Here is a 21,255-nt window from a genome sequence, read left to right on the forward strand (position 1 = left end):
AATTTCTACCCTCTTTGCTTCATTCAACAATTGCACATTCTCCCGGAGTTGCTCTTCCACAATCTCATCAATCACATCAATTCTCATGCAATCCTCCTCCTCGATGGCATTCCGCATCACTCTCTTCATATCAAATTCCACACTTTCCTCATCAATTCTCAAGGTGAGCTTGCCGGCATGAACATCAATGAGAGCACGCCCGGTGTTCATAAAAGGGCGACCAAGAATCATAGGACATTCTTTATCTACCGCATAGTCTAGGATCACAAAATCCACCGGAAAGATGAATTTATCCACTTTAACGAGCACGTCTTCCACTATCCCATATGGCTTTTTGAGAGAGTGATCGGCAAGTTGCAATACCATCGAGGTGCGCTTTACCGGTTGATCACCAAACAAAGACCTAAAAAGAAACAATGGCATCAAGTTAATACTTGCCCCAAGATCACACAAGCAATTTATAGCATTCATATTTCCTATAGTGCAAGGTATAGAAAAACTCCCTGGATCCTTAAGCTTTATTGGTAAGTTGCTTTGGATTATGGAACTACAATGCTCCGTGAGCGGTATTGTCCCATCTTGCTCCCAACTACGCTTGTTCATAATTATGTCTTTCAAGAACTTTGCATATTGGGGCATCTCCCGAAGTGCATCCGCCAAGCTTAGATTGATTTGCAATTTCTTGAAAATCTCAAGGAACTTGTGAAATTTTTCGTTCCCTTGAGCTTTCCTTAACCGGCTTGGGAATGGAACCGGTGGCACAAACGGTGGCGGCGGTGGTGGCCTCACATAGGGCTCTTCAACCTCGATAACCACTTCCTCACATTCCTTTGGTAGTTCTTGGCTTGAGCTTGCTACATCAACAACCACTTGAGGCTCATCCTCCTCAACAACATGCTTCTTCCCATTGGCTTTCTCAAGGTTTCTCCCGCTTCGGAGCTCTACCGCCTTAACTTGCTCTCTAGGGTTGTTTTCCGTAGTGGATGGCAACCCTCCTTGAGGTCTTCCTTGAAGCGAAATTGCCATTTGAGAAATTTGAGTTTCCAAATGATGGATAGTAGAAGCTTGATTCTTCTCCCTTTGCTCCATTTTTTCTAACTTCTCTAGCACTTTGGAAAGCACATTTCCCTCATCCGTATTCTTTTGTGGTTGGAATCCCGGAGGGTGTTGAGGTCTACCACCATAGTTGTTTCCTTGCCCTTGATGGTTATGATAAGGGCCTTGATAAGGACCTTGTTGTTGGGGCCTATTTCCTCCTTGGAAACTAGGACCCGCTTGTTGATTTGCTTGCACATTGCCTTGGCCCTCTTGATTCCTCCATCCGAAGTTAGGATGGTTTCTCCACCCCGTATTATAGGTATTCGAGTAAGGATCATTCCCTTGACGTTGACCTCCCACATAATTCACTTGTTCGCTCCAAGTTTGACCCATGGCATAGCACTCATTACTTCCATGATTGAAATCTCCACAATGCTCACAACCCACTTGGACATATGCAACCGGAGCATTCCGTGGACCCACTTGCTTCTTCAAGGCATCAACTTGACTTTGTAAAGAGGCATTCATGGCTTTCATCGCTTCAAACTCCTTGGATTGGTCAAGTGTCATTAATGCCTTTTGAGCCGGTGGTCTTCTCCTTTCCGAGGACCAAGTGCTACTCACCATAGCTAATTTTTCAATCAACTCATTAGCCTCATCAAGCGTCTTTTGCATCAAAGAACCTCCCGCGGCCGAATCAATGGTAGATCTTGTGATCTCACCCAAACCATTATAGAATATTTGAAGCACATGTTCCCTTACAAGCCGATGATGAGGTACGTGCCTTTGGAGATCCTTGAACCTCTCCCAAGTTTCATAGAGAGATTCCCCCTCATATTGGTAATAATCAATGATGTCCTTTGTCAACTTTGCGGTTCTCCCCATTGGAAAGTACTTGTGAAGGAAAGCTTGAGCAAGATCCCGCCAATTGTGGATTGATGCATTAGGTAGTGATCGAAGCCACAAGCTAGCCTTGTCTCTTAGTGAGAACGGAAACATCCGAAGCTTGATTTGATCGGAGGTGACATTATGGAGCTTGAATGTGTCCAACACTCCCAAGAACTTGGCTATGTGTTCATTTGGATCCTCACTTGGTAACCCGAAGAATTGGCACCGATTCTCTAGGAGTTGAATCGTGCTAGGCTTGATCTCAAAAGTAGCCGCGGTGACCGGTCTTGCAAAGCACCCATAGGTAGCATTATCCACATCCGGGAGGAAGAAATCCCCCAAAGTTTGTCTTTGTGCTTGATGGCCTTGAACTTGAGGGTGATTGTCCCCTTGTTGCTCTTGCCGATTCCTCTCATCGAGTGGAGGAGGCGGATGTTGCCTCACTCCATCGTTTTGAGGGTGATAATGCTCCTCCTCATAGTTATCATCCCCATGTTCCATGATAACGGGTATACGATTCTCCCTTCTCACACTTCTTTCAAATCTCCCGAGGTTGTCTTGAAACGGTTTTAGCGGAAGATTGGCCCTTCGTGTATTGTGCATACACTATAGTTGATCTCCTACACAAACAACAACAAGCAAACCACGCGTAAATCCGGAAAGAAGCAAAAACAACAAAAGTGATAAAAACAGAAAATAAAGCTAACTCGACCGAACAATAACTAATTTCAATCAATCAATAAACACCCGTCACTCCCCGGCAACGGCGCCAAAAACTTGTTGAGCAAAAAGCACAACTTGTAATAATCCGGAAGTCGGAATCGATCCCACGAGGAGTGAATCTAGAGCGATTGATGAGAATGAATTTTAGTTGCGATTCAATTCGTTTAGCGAAACTCGAATGGTGAAGTTCAAGTAAGATTAACACTGAATAGGCACTAAACAATTAAACTAACAATTCAAGTAACTAAAATAAGAACAAGTTTAATCAATAAGTAAAAGATGTCTAGGGGTTGAAATCATTCCTAGGTCATGCATACATGGTAATGGATAAATTGGTATATAGCAAGGGCCGAGTTGTGCCTAGCGCACCGTTCCCGCTCTCTCGAGCCTCTAAGAACGACAAAATCAATCATCAAGTAATCAATTAATGCCTAACTCACTCTCGTGATACTAAACAAAACCAATTACCCAACATCAATTAATCAACAAACTCAAGGTCACCTAAATCCTAATCCACTCTCGTGGTATTACAATCTAGGCTTATAATTCCAAAGTCTATTCACCTAACCATTTCTCAATGAGTCAAGCAAACACTAAATCATGCATTAGATAGCTAGGCTAACACAAGCATTAGGAACTAGAATTAGAACAAGCATTTAACCAATCATCATACCATTTAACATAACAAGAAGGAAATCATCTCAACCCCCAAACATGGGGGATTAGTTACACATTTCAAGAGCTAAATCAACAAAATGATAAATGGAAGACATGGGTAAAGAGTACTTACAATAAGATGAAAAACCCACAAATAATAATTGTAATAGAAAATAAAACTTGTTCATTCAATGAAGCTTCAAAGATCTCAACAATGGAGGAAATAAAAATCTGGAAATTCTATTGAAGAAGAAGACTAAAATTAGGAGAAGATTCAAAAGTACAATAATAGAATAAAGTCTAGCAAAATCTTCTATACCTAAAATAAAGATAAGGCCCCATATATATAGTACTTACAAAAGAAGGAAAAAGACAAACATTCAATTACACATGTGTTGGGCCCAAAATAGCAAATTAATAAAGCCTGAATGCATCTTGAATTAAGATTTCCCCATTCCAGCAAGCCCAAGTTCGAATAGAGCTCCTTGGGCTAAATGAGAAGCCCGATTCGAGCTGCCATTTTCTGCTCCAAATCTCGATCTTCAAACCTTCGTAACTCGGTGTAGAAATGTCCGATTAAGTCGATTCTTGAACCGTTGGAAAGCTCAGGACGTCTACTTTAACTTTCATGAAGATCACGAGTTCATTTGAGGCTTCGAGCTAGTCCAAATTGGTCAATTAGTGCCCCGGGGTCAGCTTTTCAGATTTGCAAATGAGCTTCCGCATCGCTTTTGTCGTCTTTTCCAACTTTTGCACCAAAATGCTTCCGCAATGCTCCTAAGTACCTGAAATATTAAAACACGTAATAAGGCATACGAAATACCATAAAACCGTGATAAAACGTTAATAAAGCATGCGGAAACGACGCTAAAGATAGGAGTAAAAATACTCCTATCAAAAACCCCTCACCTTTTACCCCCAATTCGTTTGCACCCTCACATTGCAAAACCACCAAATATACCCAAGTTACGACCTTTCACTTTCAATTGCACCCTTAAGCATTAAATTGATCTCTTTTCACTTGAAAAAATAGGTTTATTTTTGTTTTAAATAAAATATTAAGTCCTATTTTAAAATATATGCTAAAATTTAAAGTATTTATTTGAACATTTTTCAAGTGAAAAGAGATCAATTTAATGTTTGAGGGTACAATTGAAAGTGAAAGGTCGTAATTTGGGTATATTTAGTGGTTTTACAACGTGAGGGTGCAAACGAATTGGGGGTAAAAAGTGGGGGGATTTTAAGGGGATAAGCCTTTTGATAATATCACTGAGAATGTTTTGATAATTTCAATGGCTTTTTACTGCCGAAACTGTACTTATCATAGACATGCTAAATCATCATTAAATGAATTTTACAAATACAACATGCCTGCTGGCCAGTGACTCTATAAAGGAAATGCAAAAGATGTATTAATTAAAAGGCTAACAGGCTGAAAAAAGCCTAATTTTTATTTTAGTTTTCAATTCCATCCCGACGTAGCAATTTTTTCAATTTTACCCTATTTTGCATTTTTAGTTTTCAATTACACCCTGAATTAAAATGAATTTATTATTATAAGAACTAAAATATATATAAAAAATATATTTAAAGATTATTTCATACTTTTTTTCATTTGGCTAAATTCAAACAAATCCTTAAATTTAAATAAAATTTAAATAAATTTTAAACTTTAAAAATAAAAATAAATTAATTTTTTTATTTTTTATTAATTTTGTGGAGGAGAAGCAGCTACTCCTCATGCCAGGAGCATCTGCTCTTCCGGAGGAGCATCTTCTTCTCATCAAGGAGCAACAGATCCTCGTTAAAGAGCAGATGCTCCTCGCCTGAGGCGCAGTTCTGCTCCTCCATTGAGGAGCTGTCGGAGGAGGAGGAGCTGCTCCTCCTCCGGAAATTTTAAAAAATATTTTTTTATTTTTTTAATTTTTTTAATTTTTTGTTATTTACAGAGAAGATGGTTTATTGGTATAATTTAAAACATTAAAGGATTTTTAGATTTTTTTGTAAAAATGAAGGACCTATTTGAATATTAATCGAATGAAAAGAGTTTAATTTAATGCATCAGAGTGCAATTGAAAACTAAAAATGCGAAATAAGGTAAAATTGAAAAAATTGCTACGTCAGGGTGGAATTCAAAATTAAAACAAAGGTCGGGATTTTTTCAGCCCATTAGCCTAATTAAAACTCCTACACTTAGATAATACTCGCTTATTTCGAAAACTAATTGTGTGAATACAATAAAAAAAGCATTGAATATAATTAGCATTAAACAAGGGTATTATAGGCAGTTGGTACAATTTTAACTAAACTAACTAAAATTTTTAATATGTGTGAAACTCAAATCAGCCTATCAACTGCGGACGGAGGGAGTAATAATTAAAAAAAACAATATATCAGTTTTTTCGGGTTCTCAAGAACTTAAAACCGAACAGAACCGGAATGTATGAAAAGTCATAATTTTAAAACCGGATCGGCGGTTTTCGGTTCGGTTTTTATACACACCCTTACACATAACGATGGACGCCCAAGAGTTTGACAATGTTCTAACCTTACATATGTAAATTGTTGTATGAGCACGTGGATGTTGTTTAATGCTTTGAATGTATGTTCAGATCTTAATATTAGCAGGTTAATCAGATAATCATGTTAAATTAGTTCAAAACTAATCAAACACATAAAAGCTTTAGGATTTTCATAAATTTATAATTAGAGGTTGTATAGACATTTAACATGATAATTTCTACAATTAGCCTCATTTTATCCGGTTTAGAATTTGTGTTGTAAAATAAAATAAAAACAATTATCCACTAGAAATTCCATGGTTAGATGCTAAGTATTATTTGTTAGGAATTTTAAAGCTAGATGCTTATTATGAATTCTATTTGTCATGTCAATACAAATTGAGTCATATGTCAGTATTAAGTATGTTTATATTGTTTCCGGTTATTTTCAGCACCTTTGCTTTCCATATATTTATTTTCAATATTTTTTCCAGTTAGTTTTATTGAGATGAGATGTTTGCCTTATTATTCTCTGTATAACATGATTCAGTCTATTTGCGCTATACTTGTAAATAGTCGTGCAAGTTCAAAAGTTAGTTGTCTTTACGAATCTGGATCTTTTGATTTGATGCACGACGTCTTATGCAACCATAAATAAGCAGTAGTCGGTAGAAAAGGTATTCTTGTGCTGGTTAAGTGGCAACTGCATATCCAACAAAGCCACTAGATTGCCATAAATCTGAACGAACTATACACTTCCACAACTCTTTCCGCTTTCATTCTACTAAAAAAATTTAAATCTGTTTTTAAACTTAATCAACCAAAAATTATTTAGAAACTTGCAGTTGGAATAATATGAGATTCCCTCTTGCAAAATAAAAGGGCTCGATCGAGCCCTTCATTAAACCAATGGGGCTCGATCGAGCCCACTTTCCGAGGGCTCAAGATTGATCCCTAAATATAAGGGCTCGATCGAGCCCTTCATTAAACTCAGGGGCTCGATCGAGCCCTACCTATGAGGGGGGAAAAACTCGCCGAAAACACTTTACGACTTCATTTTTTGTCTGATTTGCTACTTCTTCCTTTTCTAGCCCAAAAGACCCTATTTTGCTCTGATTTTCCTATAACACAAATACACACAATAAGGTATACAAAGTAACCAAAAAGCGTGGTAAAACATGCAAAAGCAAATGGAAAACCTATAATAAATAGTAGTATTTTATTCCTATCACTTGCCGGTTATTAATATTATCAGTTCGTCAGTCATTACCCATCACCTGTTGTATGCATTGTTATAGACATATTTATCTTCTAATTTTATTTCCTGAAACAACCTAGATTTATCCCGGATGTTCAAAGTCACTCTCCCGAACCATATAAATAAAATTATTCCTATTATAAATTAATTTAAAATTCTTTCCTAATTAGTTTAGTTTTTTTTTCCTTCTAAACTGTCATTATTTAATCTTATAAAAAGATGAGTTTTTTTAATTAATTAAAATAAAAAGACATTCATATACATTGTAATAAAAGTATTCATCTTGTGATAATTAATCAAAATATTTAATATTATATTATTTAACTAACCTCTAATCAATTAACATCCAATAAATAATATTATATCCTCTAAAAAGAACCTTGAAAGTAAATTTTAATTAAAACAAAGGTTTTTTTCATATAGAATAAAAAAAGAAAAAAAACACAAAGTTAGATGGAAGTGATAAAAAAAATCTCTAACAATTGTGTTCTAGTAGCTGAACAAGTTTTTATTTTCTAAATGCAGTAGTTAGACAATACTTAAGTAATAAATATCATACGAATTAGACCTACCTAATAATTTCGAACAACATTATTCTAATTATTAAATAATGTATTAAGCCTAAAAATAGAATTTTTTAGATTATAATGCTACAGTAAACCCTCTAATAATTAATAATTCTAATAATTAATAGAAAAGTGAAAGAACCAATTTCGTTACACGTCGTATAATTAATAATTTTATTATTTAATAATTAATGAAATTTAAAATATATAGTATAATGAATATTAATTATTAGAGAGATTTTCTAAAAAATATATATATTTACATATAAATATAATAGATTAATTTAAATTATATATGGGATAAAAAAGTGTTATCTAACACTTAACTTAATTATTTATTACAATAAAAGACTTCACATATGTCTAGTATAAAAAGATATAAAAGATAATTTTATTTCATGAATACAACTTTTTGATAGTTATTTTTTAGTTTAATAAGTACAAAGTTATTTCTTTTGAATAGAGTGACTGCGAAGTGTCTTTAGTTGGTTTTTTTTATATTATAATATTAATATTAGGTCTACAAATGCAAATGCTTTAAAATATATTATGGTAGTGTTAAATAAATTCATAAATTATACATGTTTTCTCAATTTAATCACGAACTTTGAAACGTCTTAATTGTATGCATGAAATTGCATTTTTTTTTCAATTTGATACATATCCTGACGTGACATTCATTCAATAGTGTAATTTTACTGAGGTGGACATTTTTGTCAGCCACGTCAGCATATTACGATCTCGTGTATCGAATTGAGAAAAATAAAACTTATTTCATACAATTGAGACGTTTTAAAGTTCGTGATTAAATTGAGAAAACATGTATAGTTTATGAATTTTTTTAACATTACCCTGAATATATTTAGATTTTTTATATTTTTTAATAAAAATTTAATAAATTAATAATTCTAATAATTAATAAATTTTTCATCCACCATGTATATTAACTATTAGAGGGGTGACTGTACTTATATTCTAGTATTTTTATATCATTTTATTATACTTTTAAATATAATTAATAATATGTACGTGGTAGATTTTGTTTCATTCTTTATATAGTAATTTCTCAAATTATAATATATTTAACAAATATAATAATATAACATCAATTAAAATAAAATATTAGGTCAAAAATACTAAGATAAACTAAATACAGTTATCTTTGAACAATAAGGAAAATATTGGATTTTATAGGAAAGGGTTTCGGGTAGGAAGCTCTTTTCACAACCAGCTAGTTGAATGGATCAACCGTCTATTTTCTCATCTTTCATTTATTATGAAGTACCACACATAAATAAGTGTTAGACATAATAAAGATTATGCCAAATAATTTTATATATTTATAACTTAAATTTTTTTAATATATATCTTTATATATTTAATTGGCCTAATATCTTAAACAATTCTAATCTTTTAGCCTCTTTCAATCCTGACGTTAAAAACTGATCAATTTTATATTATTTTGTATTTTACAGTTTCAATTATACTCTGAAATATAAAATTAACCTTTTTTTCATTTGATTTTTTTTAAGGAACATCACATTAACATATATTTAAAATAGCAGTTATAAATTGCACACAAAATTTTTTTTTTTCCCACAAATTCAAATAATAATAATAATAAATTTTTAATTTAATATAATGTGATGTCAATAATTGTTTTATGAATATTTCCGACTCTACAACCGCGTAACTCACACCCACAAACGGTTTGTCTTCTCTAAATATTATTAATTATTTTAACTAAATCTAAATAAATTCAATATATACACAATTAGTTTTTTTAAATCAAACTTCCCGACATTTTAAAGCCTCCAACCATCCCGCAATCGCTGAAAATTGATTTAAAACCGACCCGAATGTAACCCGACCGGATCCATCTTCTCCATAGAAGACGAACCTAGATTTGGGTTCAGCTTCCATGGAAAAGACGGGCCGGGTTTTAGTTTGGATTTGAGTTGGAGTTGGACGGTTTTGGGATGGTTGGGATGAGTTTGATATTTTGTTATAAAAAAAAAATTATGAGTATATTAAATTAATTAATTTAAATTTAAATTAATTTTAATTTGATTATGGTTTTTTTGTTAGTTTTCAAAGATAGTTTTTTTTTTCAAATGAAAAAAATATAATTGTATCCTTAGATTTGATTAATTAAATTATTTCATCTTTCAAATTAAAAAGTTGTCAAAATTTGAAAAATCGGGATACAATTGAAATGATAAAATACGAAATAGGATGGGTAGGATTGAAAAGGGACTTAAAGGTCAGAGTTTTTTTTAAGGCATTAGGCCTATTTAATTAGGTAAAATAATTTGATTTATTTAGACTGTAGAAAACATTTGACGAGCTGGTTCGTTATAATTTTGTAAATTGAGACAATTATATTCAAAATTTATTTGGTTATGTAAATTTACTTGATTAATTTGGATATGAAAGAGAATTTCCATAATTCTAATTGAACCGGAGGTTCAATATAATCTTTAAATTTGCTAAACCGACGAACCTTAATATTTATTTATTTTTTCAAACGGTATGTTAAAATGACTAAAATTATAAATGAATATCATTGTATCTAATAACTATTGTTGGAGTATTATCTAAGACTTTGATCATTTGAGTGGATTAATTATTGACAATTTTCATTTGATTAATTAAATGTTTAAAGTAATATTTATTTATGCTTGTACACGTTTTAAGTTTAATGGATACTTACATGCCAAAGTATATTGAACATAATAATAATTATTTTTAAAATTTTAATTGTTTGAACTTTTAAGTGGAGTGATTTTTTTACAAAGAAAACACTATTTTATAGGAAGATGTAAGTTATGAACACTCTACAGTGACACATAAACAGTGAATGAAATTGACTGAAAATTCAATTTCTAGAGCCATAATTAGGATGAGATAAAGACTTGGGATTCAAAAATATAACTCATTAACTCAAAAGTTGTCAAATTATCTTGCATGAGTTGCCCAAGTTATTTACTACATTTTGAAGAGACTGAGATAGACCACTGTAGTTGGTGCAACTACAATTTAAGAATGACATATTGGGAATTTCTAGAATGTATATAATTGATATTATACAGATTATTAATATCATTTTGCAATTCAACTTCGCACAAAAAATTAGAATAATTCAAATTCATAATTTTAGAAAGTAAATTATTAATTTTAGTTCAGTTTACATTTTCGTAAGAACTTTTTTACTTTTTCTAATCCAAATTCACAAACTAATATTCTTCTAATTGTTTGTTCCAAGTTGAATGAGCAAAATGTTGTTTTATTGCCTTACACAGTAAAAAAGTTCTTACTAAAATAGTTGGAACTTACACCTAATTATGGACCCCGTTTAGATTAATTTTCGGTCTTAGTCCAATCGAGTCGTCATTTTTTATTCAGTTTGAGTTCGATTTGGATCTATATGTTATCATCAAATTCGGTCTACGAATCAAATTTTTACAATCCGGACCAAATTTTTTTCGAGCTATGTGAAAATTTAACTAAAAATTAAAGTTTAACTTTATATGTAGAAAGCTAAGATTATGCAAATTCACACTGAAATCATATCAATTTGATAATAAAATTAAATATTCAAATCCTATTTAAGATAGATAGTCCTGAATTGAGCGAGAGATATTCAGTCTATTAAATATATCTAGTCGATAATAAAATATAGAAATAAAAAAAAGTGATATTGACTTAGTTGGAAGTATATCTATTCCTTTAAAAATAAGTCTTTGATATTTATATGTGAATATAGTATACATGTTTGCTTGAGATAAAATTGCTTCAATTAGGGTTTCCCTTGTTTCCATCATGGAAATGAAAATAGCAATGTCATGCTCATGCATCTAACTATGACATGACTTCTTCATAGAAACACTTGTCATATGTCTATTTATTTATTAAATAAACATTTATTTAATAGCCATTTATACTTGATCATCAAGCTCTAATGTTAGTGAGAGTTTCATGTATTTAATATTTAATTGGTTAATTAATTATCGTTTTCATTCTTAATATTAGTTATAGACCAAAACCTACATGAACTATGTGGTGAAACCTCCCATTCATGAAGATCATCCAGATGTATATCAACTTAATGGACATCTAATTATTTATGTGCGCTATCAAAAGATTCATAGCTTAAAAGAAAAATAAAACATTTAGTATTCAGATTATAGATAACTGTTTTTAATTGCAAATAAAATAAAAACTTTATTGAATTTCAATTCTATCATATGTTCTTTTAAAGTTTTCAAATCTTTTTACCGACTATTGTATTAATCTTATCACTATGCCGTTGCTGCTGTTGAAGACGATGATATCTTCTGGAAACATGGAAGCAGAGGCTTCTCAGCTGCAGCTGCAGCTTCTTTATTGATAACAGGAATTCACTCCCAGCCTCTTGATCAACACAGGTCGGATTTATTTAAAATTTGCTGGAAATCAGAGGTTCCTCCTCGAATAAAGGTATTCCTCTGGACTGCTTTACACAAAAGCATCCCGTCTTTAGCTTTTCTAGCTTCGCGTGGAATTATTAGAGATGGTAATACAACTTGTGATCTCTGTGCTGAATTGGAGACTCAAGACCATATTTTTTTGCATTGTATCTTTGCAAGAAAAATTTGGTTTTCGTTTTTTCAAAAAATGGATCTAGCTTGGGTAATGCCCTCTTCTCTTGATGATTTTCTCATTCAATGGAATGCCATTATTTCGTATGGTGGTTGCTCCAAACTTTGGACTAATGTTTGGATTATTTTTATATGGGAAATTTGGAAGTGCCGTAATAGAAGAATTTTTCAGCATAAGGATTGTTCTACAGAAGATGTTATTTTTCGAAGTCTTATTAACGTGGGTTTCTTTTACAATAGCGCTCACCCTTCTTTTGTTTACTCGGGTTTAGATTTGTATAGAAACCCCGATAGCATTTTCTTTTCTTAGCTTTTGTAAGCCTATGGCTTATTTTTTGTTTTTCGGTTTTGCCTTTTTTTTGGGCTTTTAATATAATCTTATTCATCAAAAAAAAAAAAAAAATTCGGTAATTTCAGCTGATGTAAGGGCCTTTTTTTAATACCAAAGCTTTTAAGGTGTATTCAGTTATAGTCAAATTTTTTAAAATCAGCTAGTTTAGTCTTATGTGCGTAAAATAATGGAAACTTTTTATTACTAATTGCGAATACAATCAAAAAAATTATTGTGTCACTCGCTTCAACGTGACGAGTGACATGACAATTTTTACGGTTCAGTTCGAAGATGGCTATAAATTTTTTTGGATATCTCAAAATGGGTTAAAACAGCCGATTTTAAAAAATTTGACTATAATTGACGATATAAGTAAAGATTAGGTATAAAAAAGAATAGCCCTTTAAATAAATAATTGTTTATAACTATTTGTTATTCATTTAATATTTATTTAATATTCTTCATCAATCTATCCACTATAAAAATGGTTATTCTTTTAATAAAACTAAGAAAGACCGTAAAAAAATCAATATTCTAATGACTTCACAATAAAATGGATGTTTAATCATTAAGGGACTATTTTAATTGTTAAAATTTTAGAATCGGATATACTCTAATTTTAAAGTCAGAGCAAACAATTAAAATAGTTATATCTAAAAATTTAGAAATTTTTCTCTTTCATACTTATCTTTTCACAATTTTATCTAACTAGTTTAAAGTTTTTTTTAGTAAATTTTGATTTAACGATGGATTTGAGTCTTTTATCAACGAAAAACTTAATTTACCGACGGATTTCAGCCTTTAGCGATGGAAAAATCGGTTGCTAAAATGCAGTTTTCTAGTAGTGCATATATAAATAATTAATTATCAAAGTTTATGATAAATTAAATAAAATTAAATTTTTAATTTTAAATATAATGAATTATTTATATTAAGCTAAATTTCAATTTGAACCTGATTTAAAATATTTATATTTAATTTTCATTAAATTTCCTTTTTAATGTTTAAACCGTCAAAACTAACCGTTGAGCGGAACCAACCGGTTCCGAACCAATATAGTTACGCCAATATTTCTTAAACTGTGATCAGTTCGAAACCGCCGTTTTATAAACCGTGGCCACTTTTATATAAATACTAGCGTTCGGCCACGTGCTACACACGTGAGCGACATGACCCGTTATATGTATAAAATATTAACTAAAGTATTTTAATTTTTATTAGTTTTTATTAATTTGTTTATATAAATAAAAGTTATAGCGCATGAGTGACATTTTATGACCCGTAATATATATATATATATATATATATATATATATATATATATATATATATATATATATATATATATATATATATATATATATATATTGAATAAATTATTTTTAAATGACCTGTTATATTTATTAAATTATTAACTAAATTATAAAATATAATCTTTTAGTTTTTGATAAAAAATTATAAATTATTTTTTCAATTGAAATTTTAACACATTACGGCCTGTAATATATATTAAATAGAAGGTCTAATTACTTAAAAAAATTCCACCTTACAACATTTTTTCGTTTATTCTCCGACCTAGAACAAAATTCATTTGTATCCTTTTTTTGATTTTTCATTTTCAACTGTACCCCCAAAATTTATTTTTTGGCATTTAATTAATTAAAGGAGGCAAATATTAAAACCAATTCAATAGAAGGGCTATATTATATTTTTTTCTATTGATAAATATATAAATAAATTCATAAACTTTAAAACTATTCAGATTAATACTAAAAATTAATCGTTTTAAAATTTTTTATTTAAAAAACTTCCGACCCACCATTATACTTCTTCGAATCACGAATCCGCTATCAAAATCCGATAAATATTTTTTACAAAAAATAAATAATTTTTTTAATTTTTTTTTCGGAGGAGCTCCTCCTTCACGAGAGGAGGAGCAGCTATTGCTCCTCTTCTCGTGAAGGAGGAGCAACAACTGCTCCTTCTCCATGAAGGAGGAGTAGTCAGAAAAAAAATATGGAAGAATTAATTAATGAGAGCTTGCCGAAGCCTTGAAGAGAACTTCAAATGGTGTTAAAGGAGGCATAGACCGCTCGTATATAAAGAAGGTCTTATCTCGGGCTGTTCCTCCTTCATGGAGGAGGAGCAGCGGCCTGCTCCTCCTTCATGGAGGAGGAGCAGCGCCTGCTCCTCCTTCATGGAGGAGGAGCAGCGGCCTGCTCCTCCTTCATCAGATCTGCTCCTCCTTCATGGAAGAGGAGCAGCGGGCTCCGTCCGGAGGAGGAGCAGTGGGCTTCTCCTTCGGGCGGAGAGTCGGAATTTTTATTTTTATTTAAAATTATTTATTTTTACTGTTTATATTCAATAAATTATTAATAACTAATATAAATTAATAATAATTAAAATTTTAATTTTATAAAAAAGAAGGTAGTTTTATACCATTAATAACATTAAGGTCTAATTAGAATATAAGTTAAAAAATGAAGGACTATTTTAAATTTTATTCTAAATGAAAAAAGTTCAATTTAATGTTTTAGGGTACAGTTGAAAACAAAAAATCAAAAAATAAAGGGTACAAATGAATTTTTTATCTAGATCGGGGTATAAATAAAAAAATTACAAGGCGGAGTTTTTTTTAAGTAATTAGGCCTAAATAGAATAGTTTAAGTTTTGATAATTTATTGTAAATATTTAAATTTAAAATTATTTAATAAACATCTTCAATTGGCTATTACTTGATGTATAATCCCAATGGCCCATTCAACATCTTTCTTAGTTATCTTTGGATAAATTTGTTGAATTTGCACAGTATACTTGCATGTCGCTCATCTTAATACACATTAAATTATGCTTAATATCAAATTTTTTATTATGAATTTTGATCATTAATTATATATATATAGTAGATATAATTAGATATTAGTAAAAGTAACATTTATGGTTAATATTTAAAAAGATAACAACTTTTAGTAAAAAAAAGAAGTTTTGGAACGTGGACAGTAGCACGAGATCTATTAGATAGCCTCACTTATGGCGGTGTTTCAAAAAGAAAATAAAACAATTTGGAAACTGCAGTTTTATAAAAGAAAAAACTACAACAATTGTCTACAAAATACTGCATCTTTTTGACATATTTATAGTTAAAACTTCTACAATCATTAATATTTGTCGATTTTTCAATTTTCAGTTTCAATTGTAGCTATTTGTATAAATTGGAATAGAAAAAGGTTCAAATTGCTACAATTAAGGTTGAAAAATGAGAAATAAGCTTAATTGGCGATTTCGAAAGTTTGGATCATAAATAAAAAAAAGTAGAAAAACGTCGGATAGTTTTGAATGATTAAACATATTTTATCCTATCTAATTTTAATTTTTGCCTCTTTCAAAAGTAATTTGGTTGATGTCTTTTTCTTAACAGATTTTTGGTTGATGTAGCAAGCAATATATACTAATTTTCAAAAAGCAAAACATTGAAGTAATACTTTTCTATGTCTTTTAACTGGTCGTAATATTATAAGGTTGGTGTTGTAAAATACTTGGGTTGTTGCTAAACATGGAAGCATATGTTTTACCATAAACAGAAGCTCGTGAAAAGCATTATCCAAGTTATATATATATAACATTTTAATATTATATATTATATATTATAAATTATGTATTAGCACAATTAATTAATTATGTTTAAACAAGAAAAGATTTGACTTGAAAAGGAAAGAAGGTCAAATGAAATATTTGTCTTTGACTACACTCTTGAGTTGTTCCAACAACAGGTTTGATTAAAACACATAAAATCAATTTCATATTTTCTCTAAATCACTTAAATAATTACAACAAATTTCTTACAATCAAATCAATCAAACCAAACCCCTTTCCTCACTTCTATATATAGGCAGAATTGGAAAATTCCATCAACATACTCACTCAGCTTGCAAGAGCAAGAAGTTCAATTTTGGAGTTTTTTGTAAACTTTTTCTTTAAAGAGGGTCAAAAGGAGGCATCAAATAAAGAGATGGGTTCTTTTTCCTTTCTTCCAAAACCTTCATTTCTTGGAGTTTTTCTCTTTACTTTTATTACTTTTGCTCATCTCCTTGAGCCTGCATTTGGCATAACAAGGCATTACAAGTTTGATGTAAGTTTTCTTAGACATATAGTACTCCATATAATGTGCATTGGCTAATGGCTAATTATCTATTTTAATACTTCATTTTATATGCAATATCATAAATGATTGATTTTGTAGATTAAGTTGCAAAATGTGACTCGTTTGTGCCACACCAAGAGCATTGTGACCGTAAATGGAAAGTTTCCTGGACCTCGCATTATAGCTAGGGAAGGTGATAATCTTCTGATTAATGTGGTCAATCATGTCCAAAACAACATCTCTCTTCATTGGTGAGCATTCAAGTTTTTCTTTCTTTTAAATCCAAAGTTCAACATTAAATTTATAGCTCTTACCTTAAAATTTGACTTAAATATTTATTTGTCCCTAAACTTATAGTTCATTGTCCATTAGATCCAAAAGGAGCTTTGTTATAAATAAGTTCCTTAAATTTGTCACTTTTGTAAACAAATTTTGGGGCCAAATTGACGAATGTTTTTGGATAATTTGTCAAAATTGAGAGCTAATTTAGAACAACTATAAGTTCAAAAGTAAATTGATACTTACATTCTAAAATTTTATCAAGAGTTTAAAACTCATATTTGTTATTGTTTAAATAAATGAGGTCGAATTGAGTTTGAATTATAACATTAAGGCCTAAATTGGAAAGACTCAATGGCTCATGAGTAGAGAGATATGACTTCGGTTTGAGCCAAACTGAACCGAACTGGTCTCTTTTTTTATGAAATCAAACCGAACAAAAATATAAAGATGTAGAACTGGTCAAATCAAATTGAATCAAACCAATTAGTTTGATTAATTGTTTATTTTTGATTTCGATTTGTACTAAAACTTAACTAAATTAACATTTATGTCCAAAACTGAAGTGAACTGAACCAAACTATTTTTTTTTCAATTCGAATCAAAATTGTAAAAATGCAAAAGTGTTTAAATTAAACTGAATCGAACCAATCAGTTTGATTAATTTTTTAATTCGGTTTCAATTTTTCGTTTCGGTTTGCACTACTACAACTTAACTAAAAGATTTGATGTCCCCACCTGAAGCGAAAAACAAATAATATGGTAGTATTAAACCATATCAAACTGAATTTTTCAGTTCGATTTGGTTTTCAATTTGCTTCGGTTTTCACACACCCTTACTAATGAGCAATTGGATGGTTAATTTATGATGAGTAGCTAATTTAGAGGCTAAATGTTCATGGTTGCATTTTACAGGCATGGAATTAGGCAGCTAAGGAGTGGATGGGCAGACGGACCAGCATACATAACCCAATGTCCCATCCAAAGTGGTCAAAGCTATGTGTACAATTACACAATCGTTGGGCAAAGAGGAACCCTTTGGTGGCATGCACATATTTCATGGTTAAGATCAACTCTTCATGGTCCTATTATCATCCTCCCTAAACTTGGTGTTCCTTACCCTTTCCCTAAGCCTTACAAGCAAGTTCCCATCATCTTTGGTAATACTCTCAAATTTAAATACATTATTTTTATTGTTTAAGCTTTGCATATGAATATATTGACAACTCGCGATTTATTTAAGATTAACAGAAAAAAAGACTTAAAATCGAGTCATTATTTTGATTTGCAGGAGAGTGGTTTAATACTGATACTGAAGCAATCATTAACCAAGCATTACAAACTGGCGGCGGTCCAAATGTTTCTGATGCCTACACCATAAATGGCCTCCCCGGACCTCTATATAACTGCTCAGCCAAAGGTATACTTTAAACGGCGATCCCAACGGAACCAAATCGATTTTATAAAAAGTTCTAATATTTTAAAGCTGAATTAAATCAAATTTGTTGCTTTAGATGGTTTATTTAGTCGATTTAATTTGAGCAGTTTAGTTCGTGCTAAGAGTCAACTGATTTTCGTTACTACTAAAATCAAACCGAACCAAAGATAATTTTTTAATTAATCTAAATTAATTTATTTGATTCTGTTAGGTTTTAAAGTGATGTTTGTAATAAAATTAAACTGATTTTCTTACATAATATCGAACCAAACCAAAAATTAAAATATTTTTACAAAATCAAGCCAAAACCAAATTAATCAGTCAGATCTGATTGTGATTATTTAATTTATTCAATTTTTTCACACTAACACAATAAATGTGTTATTTTTTTTCTGCAGATACATTCAAATTGAAGGTGAAGCCCGGCAAAACTTACATGCTCCGACTAATCAACGCTGCACTCAACGACGAGCTTTTCTTCAGCATAGCAAACCACACACTAACCATCGTCGACGCAGACGCAGTTTACGTCAAACCGTTCCAAACCAAAATTCTATTAATCGCACCGGGTCAAACCTCAAATGTTCTTCTCAAAACCAAACCCAAAAACCCTAATGCCAAATTTTTCATGACCGCTAGACCCTACGCCACTGGCCAAGGCACTTTTGATAATTCGACCGTTGCAGCCATTCTAGAATACGAATCATCAAATTCAAATCTCAAAAATCTTCCAATCTTAAAGCCATCATTACCCGCTCTTAACGACACAGCGTTTGCTACAAATTTTACTAAAAAACTTTTTAGTTTAGCAAATTCACAGTTTCCTGCTAATGTTCCACAAAATATTGATCGACAATTTTTTTTCACAGTAGGGTTAGGGACAAATCCTTGCCCTAAAAACCAAACATGTCAAGGACCGACAAACAGTACGATGTTTGCTGCTTCAATTAATAATGTTTCTTTTACAATGCCAACAAAAGCTTTACTACAGTCACATTTCACCGGTCAGTCGAAGCGTGTTTATTCTTCGAATTTTCCGATTAGTCCGTTGATTCCGTTTAATTATACGGGTACTCCCCCAAATAATACGAACGTCGGAAATGGGACAAAGGTGGTGGTTCTGAATTATAATACTAGTGTGGAGGTGATAATGCAGGATACTAGTATTCTTGGTGCTGAGAGTCATCCTCTTCATTTGCATGGATATAATTTCTTTGTTGTTGGTCAAGGGTTTGGTAACTTTGATCGGAATAAAGATCCGGCTAAGTTTAATCTTGTTGATCCTGTTGAGAGGAACACTGTTGGTGTGCCCTCCGGTGGATGGGTTGCTATCAGGTTTCGTGCTGATAACCCAGGTTAGTATATAAATAATTTTATTTACATTTATTTGTTGAATTGAAAACAAAACTATGAAATTATACTTTTTAAGAAATGAAATAGTGATAATGGATTTAAATTATTTTAAATAGTTTAACCTATTTGAAAATTATCATAAAAATTAAAGTTAAATTTTGATATTTGATTTCAAGGTGTAACGAGTCGAGTCAACTCACGAGCTATTCAAAACTGATTCAAAAACAATTTAAAATCAATTTGATTTGATTGAGTCGAGCTCAAGTTGGAATTACTTAAGTCAATCTTTTGAGCAGAGTTCGAATATTAAAATAATGATCGCCTCAACAGACTTGCGAATTAAATCGAATTTTAATTAATTTTTTCAGATGTTTTTATATATATAATCAACAAATCTTTATTCTCAAATTAAATTAATATATATTGAGATCCTTATTTTTGTTCTAAATTAATTTATGTAAGTTTTTATACAAATAACCGAGTCAGTCGATCTTGATTATTAGTTACTTAACCAATTTCTAACACAAATTCACAAAGTAAAACTCAATGGAGTTTGAATCAAGTTTTAAGCTTTAAATTATAGAATAAAGTCTACATCAAAACTGACATAGTTTCAACTCAACTTGATTTGATTATAGTAATACAAATAAGAAACATAATGATTATGTTTTTATCCATAATTTTGATGGAGTTGTTGATGATTGTAACAGGGGTATGGTTCATGCATTGCCATCTTGAAGTGCACACAAGTTGGGGTTTGAAAATGGCTTGGCTTGTCTTAGATGGAAAGCTTCCCAATCAGAAGCTTCTTCCTCCACCAGCTGATCTTCCAAAGTGTTGACATTTCAGCAACTTCTGATCATACAATCTGACCATAAAAAACTTCTCATCAATTCCATTTTTTTCACCAATTTGTTTTTGTAACTTGTAACCAAGTTTTCATTTGTTGCCCTTTTTTTCATTTTTAATTATGTTTCTTTGTTGAGCAAGTTATTGTTTAATAACTTAGCTAACTACCCTCTGTGTAGTTGAGGAAAGAAATGTGTGTGAGCAATTTTTTGTAACCTAATATATTATTATACTGTGAGAAACCTTAATAAGAATATCATCAGATTGATTTTGATGTTTTTTTAAATAAGTTTGTGTAACAAATATATATTCGAATATGGAGAAATTCTTAGGTAGACTCGGTCCACCACATCATCCGTGTATCATATTATGACACGTTATTAAAATAATGGCACTATTTTGCTAATTCCATTACTGAAATTAATTTCAAGTTTATAATCAATAGCGGAACCAAAGATCATTAGATAAGGAAGAAGAGAAAAAAATAATATTCTCACTTCACTAAGGTTCAGCTCAACAAAACACACATACAAAGACAACTAATCCATTCACAATTATATTATGTATATAACTGATAAAGATTAACACCAAAT

The 21,255-nt window shown here is 31.1% G+C and overlaps 1 protein-coding gene and 1 non-coding gene across 2 annotated transcripts; both read left to right on the top strand.

The window, feature by feature from the left end:
- The first annotated feature begins 1,801 nt into the window (after window positions 1-1,801).
- LOC126666469 (small nucleolar RNA R71) lies at window positions 1,802-1,908 on the top strand. Its single transcript, XR_007637966.1, has one exon. It is a non-coding gene; the product is annotated as a small nucleolar RNA R71 (small nucleolar RNA).
- A 14,592-nt stretch (window positions 1,909-16,500) lies between these two features.
- Window positions 16,501-20,951, top strand: LOC126665439 (laccase-17). The gene is made up of 6 exons (XM_050358261.2): window positions 16,501-16,731; window positions 16,843-16,994; window positions 17,938-18,182; window positions 18,314-18,442; window positions 18,859-19,815; window positions 20,524-20,951. The coding sequence occupies exons 1-6, from the start codon at window positions 16,612-16,614 to the stop codon at window positions 20,652-20,654; spliced, it is 1,734 nt and encodes a 577-aa protein (XP_050214218.1). The 5' UTR covers window positions 16,501-16,611; the 3' UTR covers window positions 20,655-20,951.
- The last annotated feature ends 304 nt before the right edge of the window (window positions 20,952-21,255 follow it).

This window comes from Mercurialis annua, linkage group LG1-X (genome assembly GCF_937616625.2).
Source record: "Mercurialis annua linkage group LG1-X, ddMerAnnu1.2, whole genome shotgun sequence".
In the NCBI taxonomy this organism is placed as follows: Eukaryota; Viridiplantae; Streptophyta; class Magnoliopsida; order Malpighiales; family Euphorbiaceae; genus Mercurialis; species Mercurialis annua.